Below are 23,910 nucleotides of genomic sequence, written 5' to 3'. Positions count from 1 at the left end.
ATGCAGGCCAGACACTGCCCACACTCCCACAGCCATTGACGGGGTAAGGTGATAGCAGCCCTAGAGAGGCACTGACTCAGATTTTGGAAGATTCCACATAGCTGATTAAGCTGCAACAACACATCTCTTAGAAGAATGATCCTACGCAGGAAATTGAGGCATGGAGGAAAGTGTCTATTTAAGATAGGAGGCATTTATGAAATTTCATGAGCCATGTGTTTACCTGGGTGAGATATTGAGGTGCTTAGATACTCTCATCAAACTGAAAACGGCAAAATCTTTGGAGAGGACGATGTAGCACAACCCTTTTATCAGATCCAAGAGAAGTGTAATTATCACAATTTTGCACAAGCAAGTTCTGCTGGGCATGGCAGTGGGGGGGAGAAGGAGGGAACTAACAGAATAATAGCTATTCATTTAGCAGCTGTTTATTGTCACACTTAGAGATGAACAATGAACCAAAGAGACAGCATCCTTGTAGTCATGGCTGTTCCACTGCAGTTGGTGAAAGACATTAAAATAGAGAGTAAATAAATACTATGATGTCAGATAGTGATGTATGTTCCACGAAAAATGCAGCAAAATCAAAAGACAATGGACAGTACGTGGGATGGGGGTCGGGCAAGTCCTCACTGAGAAGGTGCCACTTGAGAGAGATCTGAAGAGGCGGGAAAGTGAGCTGTGCCAGGGAGGGTGTTCCGGGGGAGGGGAGAGAGGGCGCCAAGGCCCAGGGTTGTGTGCCTGAAGCTCCAGGAGCAGAGGAGCCACGTGCTGGTAGAGTGTGCTGGAGGGGCAGGTGGAGGGAGGGCTGTGAGGTCGGGGCTGGGATACACCAACATGGCATCAAGACACCACCCTGAATGCCTTCTGCTGAAGCCAGGGAAGCCCGGGACAACCACAAGCACAGTCTAAAGGAGAACAAAAGCGTCAGCAGGCGGAAGCCACGCCGGCCGTGTCAGTGTGCCGGGGACACTCCCTGGAGGCCCACGGAGGACCTCTGAGCGACACGCTCTTCATGCCTCACACCGCTCTCATCATCTTGTGGATGAAGGGATGGATCTGAGGAGGAGTTCAAGGTCAGGTGGCTACGACATACACCTAGGAATCCAAATCATGTTGGTCCGATGGACAAGGCAGCTTCCACAAGCCCCCGCTGGGCTGACAGGGCCCTTTCGCAGAGAACCCAGGTGAGAGTTCAGAGGGCCGCGGAAAGTACCCCCGGGTTCCCAGGTGATAGAGAAGACCTGGTCCCTGGGCATCCCTGTTTCCACTTGGAGGAAGTTCAGCCAGCACAGATTCCAGCCCCAAAGTGGAAGAAAGACCACGTAGGCTGAAGAAAACATAACTTGGGCCAGAAAAAAATGCTGAGGGGTGAGGATGCCTTGGCTTTAAGTTGTTAATGTTGCTTCACTTTGAACAGTGAACAAAACTTATTTTCTGAATTCTTCCGAAGAATGACATGTATTTTCTATAAACTGCCCACCAGCAGGGCAGCACGCATGTGGGACCGTGCTTTCATGTTCTTGCGTGCTACAGTGATTTCAATGTTGTCCTTTCTATGAGCTAAAAGGTGAATGCATGAAGTCTCATTTATTTATAAAACTTTGAGGGTCTTTTTATTTGATGACATTTTAGGTATCTCGCTTACATAAAGTAAGAGATTAAATAATAAGATAGTCTATTCTTCTACCCAGAGAATGAGCTGTTTGGAGTCAACAGCTACTCAGATAGGGATAGACTGAAACATTCAAACCAGTTACACCACTGGCTCTGTCTCTGTCTGTCTGTCTCATTCTCTCTCTCTCACTGTCTCTCTCCCTCCCTCCCTCCCTCTCTCATGCGCGCACACACACGCACACACAGGCACACGCGCACACACACGCACGCACACATGCGCGCACACGCACACACGCACCCACAGGCACACACACCCACAGGCGCATGCACACACACGCGCACACACGCACACGCACACACACGCACACACACGCACACAAGCGTGCGTGCACACACATGCACGAACACACACGCACGCACCCACAGGCACACACACACCCACAGGCGCACGCACACACGCACGCACACACACGCACGCACACACACACGCACACACACAGGCACAGACTTTCTGGATCAGCTGGACGACAGTGATGACTCCTTGTCCCCACAGTGATTGCTTTTATTGTCAGCGCTGGGAACCCAGGGAGTAGAGATAAGGCTGTGAAAATTCTGGTTCTTCTGTTTTCCAGAATGGGTTTGAGACACAGGTGGCTGCTCACATAAATGTACTCGATTGGAAGGAACTTGAGAGGCCCTCAGGGCCCCTTTTCTTTGTCTCTGGTATTCCATATTTCATCTGTGTCAGAGAGAAGACTGATCTGTTTCTGCAGAGCTTGCAGAGACAGCACGACCACTTTTCTTAACAATCTGAAGTTTAGTGAGCCTCAATATTCAGAAATGTATGTTCTTATTTTCAAATCAAATCCTTAAAGCCTCCACCTCAGTTTATCTAATTCTGCCCCCTGTAAAGAACCATGCTTTGTATTTTTTACATACATGCCTCTTCCATACTGTATTATGTATTTCTTCTGGAAAATGGTGACTCTGTTTAGTTTTGTGTCCGCAAGCAACCCAGTGCCCTTCTGGGTACAGAGGAAAAAATACACACCGTGTTTTGAAACGAGCTGTCGTGATATTCAGAATCTTTTAAAGTCTTGCAGCCTTAATATACATGATATATTTGCTGCGTGTGGGGAGGGGGTCATGGACGTTAGGCTCAGGGTTACAGAAGAGGGTGAATAAATGCGTGGGAGGTAATATCATGCTGAAGTTGTCCTTAATCACAATTGTGATGTTACGGTTCTGAACTGCTTCACATCTCTCCAGTGTTTTCATATTCTGCAACCTCTTTAAGCTTCAAAACAAGACAGCAAAGTGAATGAAGGGCACATACTATTATCCTAATCTTAAGTGAAACTGAGGTCCAGTGAGGCTAGGTGACTTGCTTAGGACACGTGGTACAGCCAGAGCTGATTCCTCAACTCCATCTACCCGTGGATAAACTAGAACTTGCAGTGAAACCTAAATTCACAAGGCATAGCAGATAAACTCTTATTTTCTTAGTGTGGACCTTATAAGCACATTGAACAGAAACATATTCGACCTCACTGTCTTACATTTTCTGTTTTAAAAGGAATTTCCCCAGGACTTTATGCATCCACCTGCATCTTTTTGTTTTGTTTTGTTTTTTGAGATGGAGTTTCGCTCTTGTCGCCCAGGCTGGAGTGCAATGCTGCGATCTCAGCTCACTGCAACCTCTGCCTCCCGGGTTCAAGCAATTCTTCCGCCTCAGCCTCCCGAGTAGCTGGGACTACAGGCATGTGCCACCACAACTGGCTAATTTTTGTATTTTCAGTAGAGCCGGGGTTTTGCCCCATTAGCCAAGCTGGTCTCAAACTCCTGACCTCAGGTGATCTGTCCCCCTTGGCCTCCCAAAGTGCTGGGATTACAGGCGTGAGCCACCATGCCTGGCCTCTACCTGCATGAGAAATGTACATGGCATGATATTCGCAGCCAGATTTCTGCTTTGTATCAAAGTACCTGAAGGTTTTTGAAATGTAGGATAAAACTATATTTCTATAATTTTGCACAGTTTGCATGAAGAGAGTTTAGGTTTTTTTAAATCATATATTGACAGCTAAAAATGTCTAATTCTATGATTACTCATTCCCAAGACGTGGTGCCATGTACTTCAACGTAGCTGCTTATACCATGTCCTAAAAAAACGCCTCTGTGGATGCAGGGAAAGGTTTTTAAGACGATAACAAATCATCACATTCTTTCTCCCAACTGTGTTCACACACAGTCTTCCTCTGGTTGAAGCCTCACACACTAAACATATGATCTTTGTTTCTATGTTGGTCTCAGAGCTCACTGCCTTTTCTGCTGACTGCAGTGAAAACCGGTTGGCTAATTCTGCTTTTCACAGTCTGTCTGCGTTTCATCTTGCTTTCCTCATCAGGGATATTTCCCTGAGAGAGACAGGAGAGGATAATTGGCTAATCAGTATGGAGAACGGCATCCTGCAGGGAAGCTGGGGAGTTCAGAGGCCACACACCCTCACTCCCTCACCCCTCCACGCTGTCCTCCTATGAAAACTCAAGCCTACGGAAATGGTCTTCCGCTTATTATCAGGATGCTCTAGCAACTTGGGGCCTAGCACCTCATCCTGTTTGGAAGAAAACACGCCCTGGGAACTTTACCATGAAAAAAGAAACGTTTCTGTGAGAATGAATTTATACAGCATGAACTCTGTCTTGAATTCCCTTTAAAAAAGGAGGTGGGGAGTGGAAACGCCCCGTCAGAAAATTGTCCCATGCACAGGACCGATTTACGATGAGGACAGAGCCTGATATTAGAACGGAACACGCACGGATTACTGGCCATGCTGATTCCACGGCTGGCCAAAGAGTCACGGCACACTCCTCCAACAAAAGCAGCCCCTGCCTCCTTCCTGTTTGACTCCCCCGACCCCTACACCGACCCTGCCTCAGGGCGGCCTCCATGCCCTGCCCAGAGCAGCCGCGGCCATCAGATCGCACGTCGAGAAGGCCCTAACGTCTGTGGCCATCAGATCACACATTGAAAAGGCCTTAACATAACCAAACAGATTTCCTCTCAAGCAGCCCCTCCTCCTCAGACACCAGCAGCCCAGGACGCCATGGCACACCTTTGGGTCACTGATCTAGAGAACGTGATACAGGAAGCCAGGAAGAGTGCAGACAAGGAAGACATCTGCATCTCACCCGATTTAACCTGCATGTCACCTGATTTAACCTCGTGATCAAGTGGCAAGGCAGCCCTGAGGTTCAGTAAAGAGTCGTGAAGAAAGAACCTCATATATTCTCCAAGGTATTCCAGAAACAGAGCATTGAAAGCAACATCTAAGTGCTACAGGCAGCTGCACACACTGAAGCTTTCTTTAGTCTAGAAAGCACATTTCTAGGCTCTTCCTCATGAAATGTGACTCCTGTCTATGGGAAGATGCAATGTCTGCTATGAAGAATATACGTGTGTGTGTGTATACATTGATTTAGAGGTATTTTAGTGGACTGGATTATGAATATAAACCATACCTTGCTAGGTATTATATATCTATTTACGATATATTTCTCAAATCACAGGAATCCAAAAAATATAACATAAAAAGATCTGATAATAGAAAAATCTATGACCATTGAACAATAACTTTCTTAACTTTAGCATAACAAGGGGATTTTTAATTAGTGTGAACTTAGTCTGTAATGATGTATTCTGAAAACAAAATTCTTCACGCAAAAGACCAGCCTATGTTAGGTCTACTGTATAATAAATATAAGTTTGCTTAATTAAATATGAACTTAATCTGAAATGAGTTTCTCAGGTATTATCCCCTGTTGTTCAAATAAGCAGAAGGTGATCAGGAGAACATGAGTTCCATTACAAGGAAAACCATGCAAAGTGTTTGATTATCTATCCACCACCTACAGAAAATAATATCATCTTAATTAGCCTCAGTTTCTAATTTGCATGATGAGAGAAAAAGAGCTTCTGCCCTATACGTCTTCTGCAATCAATGTGAAGACCAAACTCAGTAACGTGATTAAATATGCCTGTTGGAAACTGATGTTATTGGTACTATTTTGATTCACGTAAACAACAATGCTGGAGGATCCTTGAAATTAAAATAAATACTTAACCTTAAATTATAAATAATAGTCCTTCTATAACCTGTGGGTTCTTATTGTAATAATCTGGGAGTTTGTATACGTTTGTTTTATCTAAAACAAAACCTCTCAGTAAAGTCCACATTTCAGTTTATTACAGAAGTGAAAATGCTCGACTGGATGAACAAATAATGGCATCCAGCCGGGATAAGTCACCTGAGACTTTCTCTCTACTCGCGAGGCTGAGGCCAGCGTGAACTTGTCCCAGCAGCTCCATCACGATGCCCTGGTTTCTGCAGTCAGATGGGCACCTGTGCCACTCACACTAGGCTCCGTGCTCTGACCACGTGGCTTCCTTTTAACCTCAGGTCATTGTCTCTGCTGCTATGTGTTAGAAAAGGGGTACAATCAACTTTAGGGGAATCTGTTGCTGGCCCAGGGACATAGCAGTCACTGTGAGTGTCACCCAAGGAACACGAAAGGCCAGCCTCAGGATGCTGACTCAGAGCTCCAGCACTCAGACACAGAACGGGACCCCCCAGCTTTTAGGGAATGCATGGTTTCTGCCAAGAACGGGACCCCCCAGCTTTTAGGGAATGCATGGTTTCTGCCAAGCCTCTGGAAGGGACAAAAGGACATCTCTGGTAGGCACCGTATGGAATCTCCTGTACTTACGCTGCACATCTCACATTAAAAATGCTGCTGTCATGGCAGACATTTACATTCGTTGATAGAGATTTTGGCACTACATTTAACAGTAAGGTAAAATATAACGTGCTCAACAGCGAGAATATTCAAACAGGAGATGGGCTGATGTACGCCTTTCAAAGCCTCCTTTCAATACATTAAACTAGGAGTTTGATCACGTAAAATGACTGCTCTGACAACAGAGTTATCCTGTTCCTTTGATACAGAAGCTGCTTGGAGATTTCTGACCCTGATGGGGTATAAGAGAGCAGAAGATATTCCATCCAGCTGGAGAACCTGCAGGTGACGTTGGCTAAATGTGGTGTTGAAACACCCAGGTGGGGCTCCCCCAGTGGAGGCATCTTTCTCCGAGAGAAAGGCTTCGTGAGTGTGTCTCCAGGAATCAGGCCTCTCAGGTGATTAATTCTTGGGAGAAATGCATTTGTTTGCCTTAGAAATCAAACAAGCCTTCGGTGTCCCTCCAGAGAAGCTGTGGCAATGGAAACCTGGTGGAAGGTCCCCACAGGGCATGCAAATGCTGTTGGTCCTAAGTGGCTGCCTGGGACCTGGGATTCTCACGAGAGGCTCTCTGAAAGGGAGTGGAGTATCACGCTCTACTGCCAGGATGCTCAGTAAACTGGGTGCACCTGTCTCACACCGCTAGCAGGTAGGTTATCTCACAACATCTCACTGTGGCTGCAGCCTTCCTGAGTAGTTCATTTGATTCCTTTAAAGGTCACGTCATAGGTGATAATAGAAGTTATTTCCTTGGGAGCCAACCGCTGAACATGAATTCTGAAACCAGACACCCCACAACTGACTACGAATTATTTCATGGTCCTGCTACCTCTCACAGCTGTTTGCTCTCGGCACCTCCTGTCTTCCGTGCTCTGGACTCAGCACTTGCTGACCACCTGAGAGGTGACCACCTGAGACTGACCACCTGAAACTGACCACCTGAGAGGTGACCACCTGAGACTGACCACCTGAAACTGACCACCTGAGAGGTGACCACCTGAGACTGACCACCTGAAACTGACCACCTGAGAGGTGACCACCTGAGACTGACCACCTGAAACTGACCACCTGAGAGGTGGTCACCACGCCAGGTCTGGCCACAGAGTTAGAAATCCTAGGTCCTGAGGCACAATCAGCCATTGTTCCTTTGCGGCGCTGTCACACATCCACTGGGTGCCCATTTACTCACATTATTCTGGCAAAAATGTCTTTAATTCTAGTTTGCTTTCTGGCTTTTAAAAACAATTACGTCCTAAGTGTTCAAGTCAGAATAAACAAAGCCTACGCAGTCACATTCTCAAACTGTTTCAATAAGGGCTTCTGACTACCTTTCAAAGTATATCACTTCGTACTTTTAAAGAAATATTTAAATTTGACCATAAACTAAAACTGAATTTTTAATTCTAGAAAATGGAGAGCAAAACCTGGTTAAGGTCCCTGGTGTAAACGATACCTATTTACAGATTTCCTATCTTAATCGTCACACCAAACACGAATGCCTCCTGCTTTCCAAACGGCATGAGAACGTGAAACGGCCACACTGTAACCATCTTTCTGGTAAGCCCTGGTCAAGTTACAGATCATCAATCAGCCTCCACGATTAATGAGGTCCCTCAAAACCACACTCACTTAATACAGTGTTCAGAAATAATTTGCCAGGTTGATCTACTTTCCAAATATTTTACTATACAAATCTATCATTTTAATTCTTACCATCTCATTAATGACACTGGTGCCTCGTGTCCCCGGTAGATTTAATAGCAATGACGGTAAGTCTGTTGATATGTGTTCTGATAGGCTTCTTCACCCAGCATTCTACCATAGACAGACAAAAAATCTTGGGAGACTAATTTTAATTTACATAATGCATGTGTGTGTGCATATGCATCTATGTGTATATATACATATCTAATGTGTGTGTGTGCATATGCATCTATGTGTATATATATCTATGTGTGTGTACATATGCATCTATGTGTATATATATCTATGTGTGTGTACATATGCATCTATGTGTATATATATCTATGTGTGTGTACATATGCATCTATGTGTATATATATCTATGTGTGTGTACATATGCATCTATGTGTACATACACATATCTATCTTCTATATGTCTATCTGTGCCTGTGTATTTATGTACATGTAAGTGATGGATTCTTTGCATTAGAATCTTAAGCCACTGTCACAATCTAGGATTATTTCCTAAAATTCAGGTTTCCTAGTACAAACTCCTCTGACTTCTGAAGGAGGAGTGGTAATTTAAGCCTGCCCATGAGATTAGCAACAAGCAACTCACATCTCCCTGATGTATGGAGGGACCTGATATATGGAGGCACCTGATGTATGGAGGGACCTGATGTATGGAGGGGACCTGATGTACGGAGGGACCTGATGTATGGAGGGACCTGATGTATGGAGGGACCTGATGTATGGAGGGGACCTGATGTATGGACCCACTGGCTCAAACAACCACCCTTTGTGTCCAGAAATTAGTCCTCCTGGAAATCAGACTCTTGAAGAACTTTTGAGCCCAAGGGAGAAGGGCAAGAAAGAAAATTCCCTTCCCTTTCAACATGTTTGGGCATTTCTATGAGGAAAACCCTAAGCCAATAAAGATGATAGCTAGGCTTTGCAAAAAAACGAACAAGCAAACAAACAAACAAACCACAAAACTCCCACCTCTTTCCTCAGAAGCAGTGACTTCTATGAAAGCGTTAGTTTTGAAGTTGTATTGTGCGTCAGATAGTGACAGAACACTGGATATGAAAACCACGTCACCGTAAATGCACTGCCGGGAACATCCCCAACACCTAGCACGGCGGCCTTCTCCCCCACATGTCTCAGGGCACCGGAAACCCCAGACCAGAAACACAGCTCTCACATATGGAAGCAGATGACGGGCTGATTGATTATCGTATAGCAATAGTACTTCCTTTCATCCCAACTACGTGACCATCACTAAAGCAAAGCTTTGGCAATCTACAGACAAAACTCACTTTGCTGGTTGATGTACCAGTAGTTAGGCAGGAGTTCCAACTCCCCTAAGGAGGTACCTGGGCTAAGCCATTCCAACAACACTGTTTTGCCCAATCATTGTATCTCATGGATAGAGCATTCAAGAAAATGTAAAATTAAAGACCAGGTCTGCTAACTTAACTTCCTTGATACATTTTGTTAAGATAATCAGAAAGGTACACCATAAATATCTCAGCAAATTACTGACAACCAACCTGAATAAAAATTAGACTGACATAAAATCTGAAGTGTAACAGAGAATCTGAAGAATTCTTCAATAGAAGTGTTCAGTTCACCTAAGAGGTTAATTTTCTCAGTATTGACCAAGCAGAATGATTTCTTTATATGCCAATCATTCATAGTAACAGCCGGCAATTCACCTTGAACAGTGGACCCAAATCACGACTTGTTATTTTGCTAATATTTTAAAGATTACCGTTTTCTTCTTCCTCCTCTTCCTCCTCCTCCTCCTCCTCCTCTTCCTCTTCTTCATCCTCCACATCTTCTCCATCCTCGTCATCGTCCTCATCCTCCTCCTCGATCTCCTCCTCCTCCTCCCGGTCCCCCTCCTCATCCTCCTCGTCCTCATCCCCTGGCTCCTCATTGTCCTCGGAGTACTCCTCCCCCTCATCCTCCTCCTTCTCGTCCATGTCCTCAGTCCCATCACTGTCATCACACTCGTCCACTGAGGAGCTGTCTGCTTTCACGGCAAATGGCTTTCGTTTAGGAGCAGGTTCCTGGGGCTGTTTATCTTGTGTTTTTCTTTTTTTCGCCAAGGGACAACCATATACACTAATAAAAAAAAAAAAAAAAAAAAAAAAGAGAAGGCAGGGGAGAGAGAGAGAAAAAAAAAAGATCTGTGTTACTGTCTTTTAAAATCAGACCAATGGGAGCCTTGATCAAGGTACTTAAAGGCTTATCATGAATGTCATCCATACAAACACCAGAGAGACATAAACACACACGTCCCCCGAAGTGTGCTGGAATCTGTTAATGAAGTGATGGTGTGAATAAATACAGCTCATATTTGTCTCGTTACCATTCACATTTAGTCCGAGTCTCCTAGTTCCTCATTCCTACAATTCCAGAGATTCTACGAAAATTCATGAGGTTGGTTTGCATAACGTACATAACATGCAATTGACAATACAAATTTAATTTATGAAACATTTTACCAAATATATACTATGTATAATATACATCTGAAGCAAGATTTATTTTAATCCCATTATATTTACATACATATTTATGTAAAATATAAAAATGTCTATGTCGTGAAAGAGCTTTGGATATATTTGGATTTGTATATTTTATGGATTAAATTATATCTTTAGACTTGATAACCTCCTGAAACAAGATGAGCCATAGGGCTTGTCAACGTTATTATGAAAGCAACTGCATCATTCAAAGTTGTGCAGAACTTCCTCAGTCTTAGATGTTATTAGTCCCACGCCAGCATTCCAGAAAACAACTTCAGTGTTAGCGGTAATCACCACTAAATCATGCTGAAATCAGGCTTGGACAAGACCCTTCCTTACAGCAGAAGCTTACAGTCTTTCCTTGAGAAAGAATGATTTTTTTTTTATTATTATTATACTTTAAGTTTGAGGGTACATGTGCACAACATGCAGGTTTGTTACATATGTATACATGTGCTATGTTGGTGTGCTGCACCCATTAACTCATCATTTACAGTAGGTATATCTCCTAATGCTATCCCTCCCCCCTTCCCCCACCCCACGACAGGCCCTGGTGTGTGATGTTCGCCACCCTGTGTCCAAGTGTTCTCACTGAGAAAGAACGATTTTCAAAGCCACATTACAAATTCACTTTTGTTCTAGAAATAATATATATACTACAAAAAAAAAATAGGTGTGATAGGGAAGACATAGAGGCAAACTACCACAGGCAAACACTCCATTTATGCAGAACGAGATGTGTGGCCTCTCTCACTGGCCCGTGGTTCTGCAGGGTGAGATGTGTGGCCTCTCCCACTGGCACGTGGTTCTGCAGGGTGAGACGTGTGGCCTCTCTCACTGGTCCACTGTTCTGCAGGGCGAGATGTGTGGCCTCTCTCACTGGCCTGTGGTTCTGTAGGGTGAGATGTGTGACCTCTCTCACTGGCCCACGGTTCTGCAGGGTGAGATGTGTGACCTCTCTCACTGGCCCACGGTTCTGCAGGGTGAGATGTGTGGCCTCTCTCACTGGCCCATGGTTCTGCAGGGTGAGATGTGTGGCCTCTCTCACTGGCACGTGGTTCTGCAGGGTGGGATGTGTGGCCTCTCTCACTGGCCCGTGGTTCTGCAGGGTGAGATGTGTGGCCTCTCTCACTGGTCCACTGTTCTGCAGGGTGAGATGTGTGGCCTCTCTCACTGGCCCGTGGTTCTGCAGGGCGAGATGTGTGGCCTCTCTCACTGGCCCGTGGTTCTGCAGGGTGGGATGTGTGGCCTCTCTCACTGGCCTGTGGTTCTGTAGGGTGAGATGTGTGACCTCTCTCACTGGCCCACGGTTCTGCAGGGTGAGATGTGTGGCCTCTCTCACTGGCCCACGGTTCTGCAGGGTGAGATGTGTGGCCTCTCTCACTGGCCCGTGGTTCTGCAGGGTGGGATGTGTGGCCTCTCTCACTGGCCCGTGGTTTTGCAGGGTGAGATGTGTGGCCTCTCTCACTGGCCCGTGGTTCTGCAGGGTGAGATGTGTGGCCTCTCTCACTGGCCCGTGGTTCTGCAGGGTGAGATGTGTGGCCTCTCTCACTGGTCCACTGTTCTGCAGGGTGAGATGTGTGGCCTCTCTCACTGGCCCGTGGTTCTGCAGGGGGGTCCTGCACACCCTGACTAGCTTGGCTTTGAATCTGGGATCGTGAATCATCATTCAGTCATGACCCCAACCAGTGTTTACTATTTGGGCGACTCCTCTATGGTGGGTCCTGGGCTATGCTGGAGTTTAGAGATGAGTGGCACAGATCCTCACACGAAGGCTTTATGCTCTAACAAGGGACTTAGACAAGTCAGAAATACCATTTTAGAACCACTCCCTTCTGTGTACACTGTGCGCCAAACACCCGGCATGTCAGAGACACTCCACAGGCATTTGCGGAATGAGGGGATGAACCGTGAGAAATCCCATGATGAAAATGTGCAGAGGGTTCTATGTCCTGTACACAGAGGGCAGGCATGCATGGGTGCTAGCAAGGCTGTCAGGAAGAGGTGAGGCTGCTGATGAGCTTTCACAGACACATAAAGGATGTGTGGGAGGGAAAGAAAGCATTTCAATACATCCCAATTAAAACAATCTGCAAAAGACATGAACATACGTAAGAACACCACAGGCTCACAAAACTGAAACACACACAAACCCCGAAGGCTGGGGCACAGAGTGTGTGCAGCGGGGCTGGGCCGGGGGTAGAGGTTAGAGTGGAGAGTCAGGTGGGGTCAGATCAACCTCATGGATGAATGATGGGACTCTGGATTCTGACCCACGAAACAGGGAGTGATTCGAGTTCTTTTAAGCATTCAATAATGCAATGAAAATGCATGTTGGATAGGTAATGGCAGGGTGCAAAGCGGAGGACAGAGGAGAGGAGGTGCAGGCTAGAGATGCAGGGAGCAGAAGACAGCCAGTGCCATGTTCAGACGGGGACTGAGATGAGAAGGTGAGCTGAGGAGGGTGCCTAGATCATCAGACAGACGAGAGAGGCCAGGAGGACCAAGGGCCACGAGGGAGCTTCTTGGTGCAGTCAGACCCTGGGTAAGAAGGTGCTGGGAGAGAGTGTGGGAGGAGGACACGGTGTGTACGGACCAGGAGGAGCTTGCGTTGCCCACGGCAGGTCTTGTTGACTGACTGACTTTGGACAGATGTTCAACCTTACACATGAATATCATCTGCTGTAAAGTCACACAAATGCTAATCTCACATGGCTGCATTAAGGATGAGATGAAGAAAAAAAAATATATATATATGTAAAGAAGTTAGTAGTGTACCTGGCACCTACTAGGTACTCAATGAATGATAGGAACTGCTGTGTAATAGTGGTAATAATAAGAAACTTTTGCTATTTTTAAATTTTTATTCAGGTATCCGATTGTCCAACAAATATGTCACCCCTGAAAGTTTTGGAAACTAATGATTGTCCTGTTTGTTTCTTCTATCAATACTTCTAAAACAGTTTAGACCAATTACACTAGTGAAAGTGAAGATAAACAGTTTTGTGTTTCTTAGGAAACCAGTTTTTCTTGATGCGTAGTGGTTCGTGGCCTGTTAGGAACTGGGCCACATAGCAGGAGGGGGCGGCAGGCAAGCGAGCAAAGCTGCTTCTGTATTTACAGCCACTCCCTATTGCTCACAAGACCACCTGAGCTCTGCCTCCTGTCAGATCAGTAGCCACATCAGATTCTCACAGGAGCTTGAACCCTGTTGAGAACGGTGCATGGGAGGGATCTAGGTTGCGGCTCCTTATGAGACTCTAATGCCTGATGATCTGTCACTGTCTCCCGTCACCCCAGATGGGACATCTAGTTGCAGAAAAACAAGCTCCCACTGGTTCTACATGATGGTGAGTTGTAAAATTATGTCATCATATATTACAATGTAGTAATAAAAATAAAGTGCACAAAAAATGTAATGCACTTGAATTACATCCTCTCCACCCCCAAACCGTGGAAAAGCTGTCTTCCATGAAACCGGTCCCTGGGGCCAGAAAGGATGGGGACCGCTGCCCTGGAAGACACAAGCATGGGGTACGGACTTCATTTCCACCTTGCTGCGTCACTCAGGGAGTCCCTTCATCAATTTGGATGTCACTTTTTAAATTTGTAAGATGAGGGCAGTTAGATGACTTCTAAGTCTCTGTCAGCCCTGAAACACTAGGGTGAAATGTTACCATCCCTTAAAAACATAATAAGCAAAACGAGAATAACAATTTTAATAACCAGATAATTCAAGAAAAAAATTCGATAGTCTACATAACATTTCAAACATGAAATACACAGATTTCTGAGATTCCTTTTATGCAAACATTTTCATTTGTGAAAGGATAATCTGAGATAATCATCTCAGAGCCAGCCATACCTTCATGCTGAATTACCACCGGACAACCTGTGAAGTCTAAGCCCAACACCAACCAACCTCCTCAGAGGGCCGCCTGTATCTGAGTGGACTGGTTCCGGTGGACACCTTCTGTGTTTGTCCAGATAGCAGATAGCAGATGCAGCTGTGCATGGATGGTTCCTCCAGAGCCTGCCCTCAGTGTGTCGGGTCATGACGACTGGGGCTCTTCCCAGTTTCCTTCTCCTTTGTCAGTGAGTCAATGCGTTTGTTTGACACTGTCTGTTCTGCATTGAGGCCACCTGCACAGCACCGTTCACTAAACAGATAACTAGGCCTACCGGTGACCATCTATGAGTCCCGAGTGCTGGGAAATGATGTCACCCCACCTGGCTTGGAGGTGAGGTGACTGGAAGCTTCCTCCGAGGGTGTAAGCTGGGGCTCCTGTTTCATTTTCTCCTTGCTCATTCACACGCACAGCCGCCCTCCTTTTCAAGACGGCTCACTTGTGCTCAGACTGTGCGATGTTGGCGCTGTGAGGTTTCGAGCAGGGGAGTGGAGATTTTCCTTAAAACGGACGCTGCAGTTAGAAGTGAGCACACCTGGGCTTCACTCATGATCACCTGGGACCGCTGAGACTTTGGAGGACAGCGTGTCTGGCTAGGAGGACGCCTGGGAGGATGGGGTCCGGGCCGTAGCGCATTGCTGTGGTGGGTTTCTGAGTCCCAACCTTGGAGAGCGTGTCTGGGCCATCCAGGCGTGGGAGGCGGGCTGCCTCCTGCTCACGCGTCCTCTGAACTCCCCTGTACCCGCAGCGACTGGCTCCCTTGCAGGGGGCCCTGCCCACTTTCATTGCCTTTCCATCTCCTGGCAGCTGCCATGGCTCCTGCTCCATTTGAACTTGCTGGGCATGGGAAGGTGGTGGACGAAGAGGGACAATAAATAAGCAAGAGTAGAAAAAAAAAAAACGAGTTGCTCAAGACAGTTGGAGAAGGTGAGTGTGCATGGAAAGGCAAGCACACGTGGAAAAGAAAGTGAAGCATTCATCTGGTCTCCGCCAGGACAATATTGGTATAATCCTCCCAAGCAGCGTTTGGTTTAATACAGAAAACCTTTCACAAACAGCCTGAGCGTATCCAGGGTGGTGATGTGGAGACCACACCACACGACCAGGGGCCTGAGCTCCAGGCTTGGTGAGCACCTCTTTGAGCACGTGGACTCTGGCTGGGCCTTGGTTTACCTATCAATGTAACAGAAGCAGCAGCAGTTCCTTTACTGCTCTAAAGCTTTACATGTTTTAAATTTCCTAAATGATTCCCTTCTCATGGTGGGAACTTTCTGATGAAGTGTAGGTTTCAGTCCCTTCTAGTCTTCCATTTTTACTTGGATTGGTTTTACTTCCCTAGCCCTACATTTTGCAAACCCTTGGATTCAGCATTGCAACCTTTGGAATCATCTGGCCTCAAACTTCCAGTGCTTCCTGCCATTCGACATGGTTCATTGCTCAAGATTTGCTCTCTGTTAACGTAAAGTGTGAATACAATCATACCTCCAACTACAAACAAGTACCCTCCATCCCTTCTCTATCTGACCCATTCTCCTATGCAGTTCCTGGTATCTACTTCCACGGTGACAACACATTCAACTGCCAGGCACATTCCATGCCATCTGTGTTCAACTCCACGTGGCTCGAGGCCCTGCTCAAATCAACAGAGCCCTCTTGGTCTCCAAAGGCTTAGAATATTCCAAATGTCGATGGTCCAGACGTGCTCTCCAAGGTTGGGACTCAGAAACCCACCACAGCAATGCCCGGCGGCCTGGACCCCATCCTGGAACATGAGTTTGGGGAGCGTGGATCCCCCTACCCTCGTATTCTGCAAACAGAGTGTCTGCTGACGGGGCGGTGATCTGGAAGGAGAGAGGATGTGGAGGCACTGGTGGTGCTGCCCAGCCACACCCATGAAGGGCTCAGCCCAGCACTGCGGCCTCGTCCAAGACCTCAGCTGACCGTGTCAGTGCCTCAGAGATGCTGTGCGGCTCCGGCCACCTCTGTGGCTACTGCAACCCCCAAGGCACAAAGGCGACCCTTCGTATTTGAACATCATTCTGAAAGACTGAGTTCAACATCTGCAATGCACGGACAGAATGATGTTTACTCACATATCCTCTCCTGGATTTGTATCTCTTTTTAGGATAGATGATATTTTAAGATTCCAAAAATAATGCACTTTTTTCACACAGTTGATTGTAAATATGATCACTTATAAGATCACGGTAGCTCAATAGTTCTCGGTTGACAAAAAGTCCCTCCCGTCATTTTTCCGGAATGTGTCCATAAATGATTCTCAATGCAGAAACAGGACAGGGAAGCCAGCAGTGGCCTCATCTCACAGAAAGCCACGCTGTCTTATCCTTGGACTTCTCACAATTCAGCAGCAGCCAGCGACAGGAGGGGAAGTCCAAAACGCTTTGGGTACAGTGAAAAGGCAAACGCATGCTGGGTTAGAAACGAGAAGACCTGGGCTTTCGGTGTTTTCACCCTGTTCAGGTTACGTCGGGTTACACATGGAGGCCTGGCATCCCGTTGCCCCCACCAGCTCCGAGCCGGCCTGGGCCGCGCCTCCTGGGCCCATGCTGATGCCTCACACTGTCTTTTTGCTGTTGCAGCTTTCACGGTCCTTTTGTGGTTAACTCGGTGTCAACAACTTCTAGTCTTTCGCTTCTGGTTATTCTAGAAAACCAGTTGCTGGCCATGGCTTTCCCTCATAAACTCATACACACAAAACATTATGTAGTGCGTTCTCACGCTTCCATGTCATGTACAACTGTCTTTTATTGAATGTTTTGTTTATCCAATTTTAATATAAACAGGGATAAGGTCTCAAGTAACTGAAAACCAAACTTGGCAGCGTGTCCTCTGCTCCCAGCTGCTGTTATCACCGCCGTGGAGAGAGGAATGCAGCGAGGGTGGGAAGCATCCTGTGTGCGGGCCTTTCCCACCGGAGAGTGGGGCTCGGAACATCAGGGTGACCGACCAGTCGGCTCAGAGGCCCGACAGTGATTCCCCCCCCCGCCTCTTTTAGAGGTGGTATTTTTCTTGTCTCGCTTCAATGTTAAAACACTTATTTTGGAGTAATTTTTAACGTATTTAAAGTGCATTTGAATATAATTCCGGAGCACTGGTTTTAAACCCGCTCAGTTAGTATCAGCACAGCTTAGAAAGCACTTCCTGTGTGTCTGGCATCTTCTAAAATCTCTCCATAAACAAATCCATTCAACCCTCTCGGTGACCTGCGATGTAGATTCCGCTGTAATTCCTGACTTGGAGGGACAGAGATTTTTTGAGTCACTTGCTTGAAATCACAGAGCTGAGTAACGGTGGAGGCGGCATGTGCAAACCCCTTCTCCATGTCCTGATTTTCTGATCTCTAAAGGGAGACATTAATCCGACCCTATTTCTTACTGGACCATGGTAAGGATCTCTCTAAATGAGAACATCTATTTTTCCCTAATGCCTGTTACATAGTAAGCAGGTGCCACATAAATATGTGCTGAGTGAACACATTGCATGATTGATTTATTCCTTTATTTGGAAAGCACGTCACTGAGCAATACAGACCTACTCCCAACCTCATGGGACACAGAGACACACACAGTTACGCTGCCAGAGAGGACAGAGGAGGCTTCACAGGGGACCAAGATGGGGGTGGGGTAGGGAGGAGACTGAGACAGAGACACAGCACAGAGAGATGCAGAGAGACAGAGGGACCCAGAGGGCGAGTTTCAGGGTGGCTGCATGGGCAGGAGGTGGTCAGAGGCCGGAGATGTGAGGGGGCAGGCAGTCAGGGCCTCCCAGGTGCTGTTCCTCCCAGGAGCCGTGGGAGCTCTGGACAGTGTAGACGGTGGGATTACCTCCACACAGTTGACTCAGGGCTGTGAAACCATCAGAGGAGGGTAGGACAGCTCGATGGTGGAAGGCCATTTGAGGAGCAGTGTCAGGTCACAGGTTGGCCTGGGAAGGTACAGGCAGCATGTGCAGGAGTGAGGTGAAGGGAGAGGTGTGGGACGCAGCCTGGTTTCCAGCTCAGATCACTGGCAGGTGGAGGTGTGTGCACTGGTACGGAAGACACAGGAGACTCAGGTCTTTGCTGGCTCGGGTTTGGTTGGGAAGAGAGGCTTACAGGTGCTTCTCTATAATCTCTTCTTTTACAGATGCACAAATACCATGTTTCTCTAGGGTTGCTAAATTGGAGGCGTCTCAGCTTAGGTGACCTCTAGAAGGGCTGAAGTGTTGGTTTGGGGCAGTCAGGGGGTGGCCGTTACAGACAAGATGGGGAAAGAGGCAGTTTCCTGGGAAGAGCGAGGGCTCCACCCTGAACCCTTAGGGACACAGGGGTTTGGGGACTGGGGACGGAAGAAGGGACCAGCAGAGGGGCAGAGATGAAGAGGTCGGGGGTGGGTCCAGGGAGCATGATGCTGGCCCAGGAGACACAACCCACAGACCCTCATTCACATCCACAGGAAACAGAGAACTTGGGGTAACCCAGGAGACACAACCTCAGACCCTTGGTCACATCCACAGGAAGCAGAGAAGGCTGGGGTCGCCACCCGGATCTGAGTGGTCCACGAACAGCAGCCAGAGCCACGTAAATGTCAGTAATATCTGCACAAGTTCTGTGCGCCTCGCCAAGTTGCTTGAGGGTCTGCACCTGTTTAACCCTGGGAGCTGTATTTGTCTCAGCCTCAGCCTATCCATCTGTGAGATGAAGGGTGGTGCCCATGTTACACACTTAGGGCAGCAAATGAAAAACAGTCCACGTGAAACACCCAACGACTAGCAAGCAGGGCTGCTTTCCAAATCTGAGTTCTCCTTTTCTTATTTCCTTTCTCCTCATGTCTTAAGAACAGCTGATATCCCTTCTTACCACTAGCCCTTTAGAGGGTTATTCTTATATGTTTCTAGAATATATAAAAGCACTTAAAAAGACATCAGAAATAGTTGAAATCATTGAACTATGCAATTAAATAGCTAGCATTTCCAACTTCTTCTAAAACGTATACACTAATAAAACCAATTCAGTTTTAACTACATATTCTTTCATTTTTAAATATTACTTTAAATATATTTTAGCATCTTTTAAAGTTATTTTTTTCTCTGTATTGTTACAAAGGTGTAGCTGATTTGAAAGCTATGTATTTTCTTAAACTTGATAGACATGTTCTATACATGAAAAACATTCAACAAATAATTGTTTAAAATGTTTACTTGACCCTCTTAGGGAATTTTTTTAAAAAATCTGTTTCTGGAATGCAGGGAGTTGTTTTTTTATCTTTTAAAAGTCACTTTAAATGATATAGCTGGTTATTAAATATTTATTGTCTTGAATAGTAATTCAAGATTCAAATAAAGTTACAATAATCACTAAATTTAATCTCTTTCAACTCCAGAAAACGAGTTATTTTCAACTCAATAATGAGGGTAAAGGTACCTCTCGGGCTTTGACCATTTGTCAATGCATGCAGACGCACATCTCGGAGGTGGATAAAGGGCAAATGGGAGGCTCGCATGCACGTTTTCCAAACCAGCTTTCCAGGAGACATGGTTCTCTGACTGCTGGGATTGTTTCTTCTATGTCTATTTTTTTCCTCTTGAAATTCCAGTTCACACTTCCCAAAGTGTGTCTCTGTTCCTTTAAAGCTGAAAGACTTGAACTAATGTGAACCCTTGTATGCCGGGTCAACCCCCCACCCCCGCCCCAGTCATCCGCACCAACAATGCTCCTTCTTCCTCCTTCCTTCCTTTCTTTCCCTTCCCTCCTTCCTTCCCTTCCCTCCTTCTTTCCCTTACCTCCTTCCTTCCCTCCTTCCCTCCCTCTCTTCCCTTCCTTCCTTCCTCCCCTCCCTTCCCTTACCTCTTTCCTTCCCTTCCCTCCTTCCTTCCCTTCCCTCCTTCTTTCCCTTTCCTCCTTTCCTCCCTCCCTCTCCCTTCCTTTCTCCCTCCCACCCTCTTTTCCTTCCTTCCTTCCTCCCTTCCCTTCTTCCCTCCCTCCCTCTCCCTTTCTTCCTCCCTTCCTTCCTTATGTCCTTCCTTCCTTCCTCCCTTCCTTACATCCTTCCTTCCTTCCTTCTTTCCTCCCTCCTTCCCTTCCCTTCCATTCCCTTCCCTTTCCTCCCTCCCTCACTCCCTCCCTCCTTCTCTTCCCTCCCTTCTTCCCTTCCTCTCTTCCTTCCTTCTTTCCTCTTTCTTCTTTCCTTCCACCCACCTCCACAGGCTCAGGTGATCCTCTCACCTCAGCCTACCAAGTAGCTAGGACCACAGGGATATACTACCAAGCTCAGCTAATGTTTGTATTTTTGTAGAGATGGAGTTTTGCCATGTTGCCGGGGCTGGTCTTGAACTACTGGGCTCAAGTGATCCACCTGCCTTGGCCTCCCAAAGTGCTGGGATTACAGGCATGAGCCACCACGCCCAGTCTCTACTTAATTGTTAAGAAGTTAAACTATTTGGTCACCCCTTTGCTGTACCATTTGAGATTCCACTGAGTGTCCACCTTCGCCCTTCCCGATTGCTGCCCATTTTCCATCATTCTCACCCCAGAGCTCTATGCTCATTATGATTCTTCTTGCTGGAATGTTCTCTCCTACTGATCCTTTAAGACTCATCTCAAGTCCCCTTCACCACGGTGTCATTCCTGCTCATCCTGGAATTCAGGGTCCTGTGGCATTAGCAACTCTGTGTCGCTGGACATTTACCATCTAAGTGTCAACCGCCTCCCGGTGCTCTTGATTTTCCATGTGTGCTTATCCTATTGCCTCAGTTTAGCTGTTTTCTTTTTGGTTTAGAGCCTTTGCCATCTAATTAATTCGTCCAAGTCCCATGGTGCGAAGCAAAGGTGTGGGTGTTCAGTACCTTGTTTCCACTGACTGAGTGGATTGACTGGTCTGCCAGTGCTTAGGTGTGTTTCTATCAGCACCTGCTTTTCAGGAAATCATACTGCCTCTTTCCTGTCAAAACAGAACTCACTGCCCTTGCCACCTGCAAGACTAGAATGTTGATAATGTTACCACAGAAGTATTCTAACCATCTACCTTGTGGCAGTGAGACTGGCGAACTCAGCTGCTGTATGAATATACTCGGGTTACCAGGGTGCTCCAAGTGATGTTCCATTTTAGTGAAAGACCTCAGAAGGTTGACGGGGCTCCCTGGAGTGTCCCACTTGCTACAAGCTAGTGACTGGGACTCTACTTACTAGTGCAACACCCTCAAGACAGGAGAAATCTGGTGGAGGGATAAAGCTTGAAAATCACCTAATCCATCTTTTCACTTAGAAAATAAAGTGGCATGCACAAAGTCAAAGCCTCAGGTCGTGCCGAGCTGGACATTCCACCCTCTAAGCAAGCACCTCCCCTGCCAGGCCAACACAAACGCTGAAGTCACTGTGAGTCAGAAAACACACTGCAAATGGGAGCCTGAGCAGCCACTGCTGCTGGCACTCACTGCCCGTTAGACGCCACGGCCACGGCCACTGTCTGTTAGACATCCCAGCCACGGCCGCTGCCTGTTAGATGTCCTGGCCACGGCCACTGCCTGTTAGACGCCCCAGCCACGGTCACGTAGAGGAACGTGTCCAGAGAGGAAACTGCGGAAAACAAACACCACACCTGCAGTCAGTCTGTCCCAGTGACATTTTCAGTGTGGTCTTTGTGACCACGCATACGTCCACACCAGTGCTCTAGGTCAGGAAGGCGCTAGGACACATCGAACGTTAGCATAGCAGTACAGATGATGAGACTGCACTTAGTGCACCCATGAAGAGATTCTCTGCTTCGTGTGCTGTGTTCACAGCAATCACTGTGACAACATCAGCAGCAAGTGGCTGCTCTACCTTCCACTGTCAGGAGTCCTCAAAGACGGCACAGGTGCCGTTCTCTTTTCCAGGGACCCCTGAAGTTACAGCAGTACCACCACCTTGAATGACAGTAATTACAATTGATTTGAAAAAGTGAGAAACAAGCTTTATAAACATGTATGATTCTGGCCGAGTGCAGTGGCTCATGCCTGTAATCCCAGCACTTTGGGAGTGGATCACCGGAGATCAGAAGTTTGAGGCCAGCCAGGCCAAACTTGGTCTCTACTTAATAAAAAAAGAAGGAAAGAAAGAGAGAGAGAGAGAAAAGAAATAAAGAAAGAAAGAAAAGGAAAGAAGGAAGGAAAGAAGGAAGGAAGAAAGGAAGGGAAGGAAGAAGGAAGGAAGGAAGGAAGGAAGGAAGGAAGGAAGGAAGGAAGGAAGGGAAGGAAGGAAATTAGCTGGGCACGGTGGTGTGCACCTGTAATCCCAGCTACTCAGGAGGCTGAGGCAGGAGAATCTCTTAAACCTAGGAGGCAGAGCCAAGATCAGGCCACTGCACTCCAGCTTGGGGTACAGACAGAGACTCCACCTCAAAAAAAAAAAAAAAGTATGATTCTACCTGCTATGTGTTTGCACCAGGGAAAAGTTATAAGAAAATACAGAAAAAAAAAAAAAAAAGGCTAAAGATGCCCCTTCTTTAGATGTTCAGGACAGAGGACTTTGTCTTGGTGTGGTTGGTAAGAAATTATTCAGTTGTGAAATATGTAAAATTCTGGTACTTGAATGATTAGATGTTTCTTTTTTTAGTTTGGTGATGGAGATATACATCTGAACACTCTTAGCTCAAAGAATTATGATCATGCCTACAATCATATATAAATATATTATATGTAAAATATTATATATACACACCACACTACACTCTATGCAGGCAAAATATGCCTCTCTAGAGAGATCATTAAGCTTATTAAATATGCATTTTCTAGCAAGTTATTGCAAGCAAAATACCAGCTGTTCCTCCACATAGATTTCCAAAGTTACTCAACAGTTTAATGGGCATCAGGCTACAAATAATAAACCTTAAAACCTGGTTATTATAAAGAGGATTAAGAATGTTTGCTGCATGGTATCTCCCCAATTTTAATTTCTGTGGTAATGGACAGTTACAAGTTGTCGTGTCTGCACATTTTGTTGAAGCATAACCTTGTAACTGAACCCATCTGTCCTGGGGTGCCTATGTGGTGTTTGATAATATCTTGGCTGGACACAGCTATTCGTATCCTATTTATGTACTTTCCAAATGACCATTAGAAATACTTGTCCAAGGAAAGCTCATGAGATTTCTTAATTGTGCATGCTGCCCCACTGTAAAGTCACCACGTGTGGAAATATAGCTTGGGTTGTGTATTTAATAGAGCTTAATATGACCGCTTTTGTTATATTTGTCATGGAATACGATGTTCCAAGCTGTAGATCTTCATCATCCCTAGTACTATCTATCTATCTATCTATCTATCTATCTATCTATCTATCTATCTATCTATCATCTATCCATTTATCTTCGTATCTACCTACCTATGATTTATCTA

The 23,910-nt window shown here is 46.2% G+C and overlaps 1 protein-coding gene across 50 annotated transcripts in view; it reads right to left on the bottom strand.

Moving 5' to 3' along the window:
* Positions 1 to 23,910, bottom strand: part of MYT1L (myelin transcription factor 1 like) — a 532,999-nt gene that overhangs the window by 141,813 nt on the left and 367,276 nt on the right. For all 50 annotated transcript variants that reach the window (XM_045369879.2, XM_065527489.1, XM_045369877.2 and 47 more), the window contains one exon: positions 9,868 to 10,223. In XM_045369879.2, the coding sequence (XP_045225814.1) occupies positions 9,868 to 10,223 (356 nt within the window). The remainder of the gene's footprint in view (positions 1 to 9,867; positions 10,224 to 23,910) is intronic.

This window comes from Macaca fascicularis, chromosome 13 (assembly GCF_037993035.2).
Source record: "Macaca fascicularis isolate 582-1 chromosome 13, T2T-MFA8v1.1".
Classification (NCBI taxonomy): domain Eukaryota; kingdom Metazoa; phylum Chordata; class Mammalia; order Primates; family Cercopithecidae; genus Macaca; species Macaca fascicularis.
The sequence above is the reverse complement of the archived record's forward strand: the minus strand, read 5'-3'. Positions and strand labels throughout refer to the sequence as shown.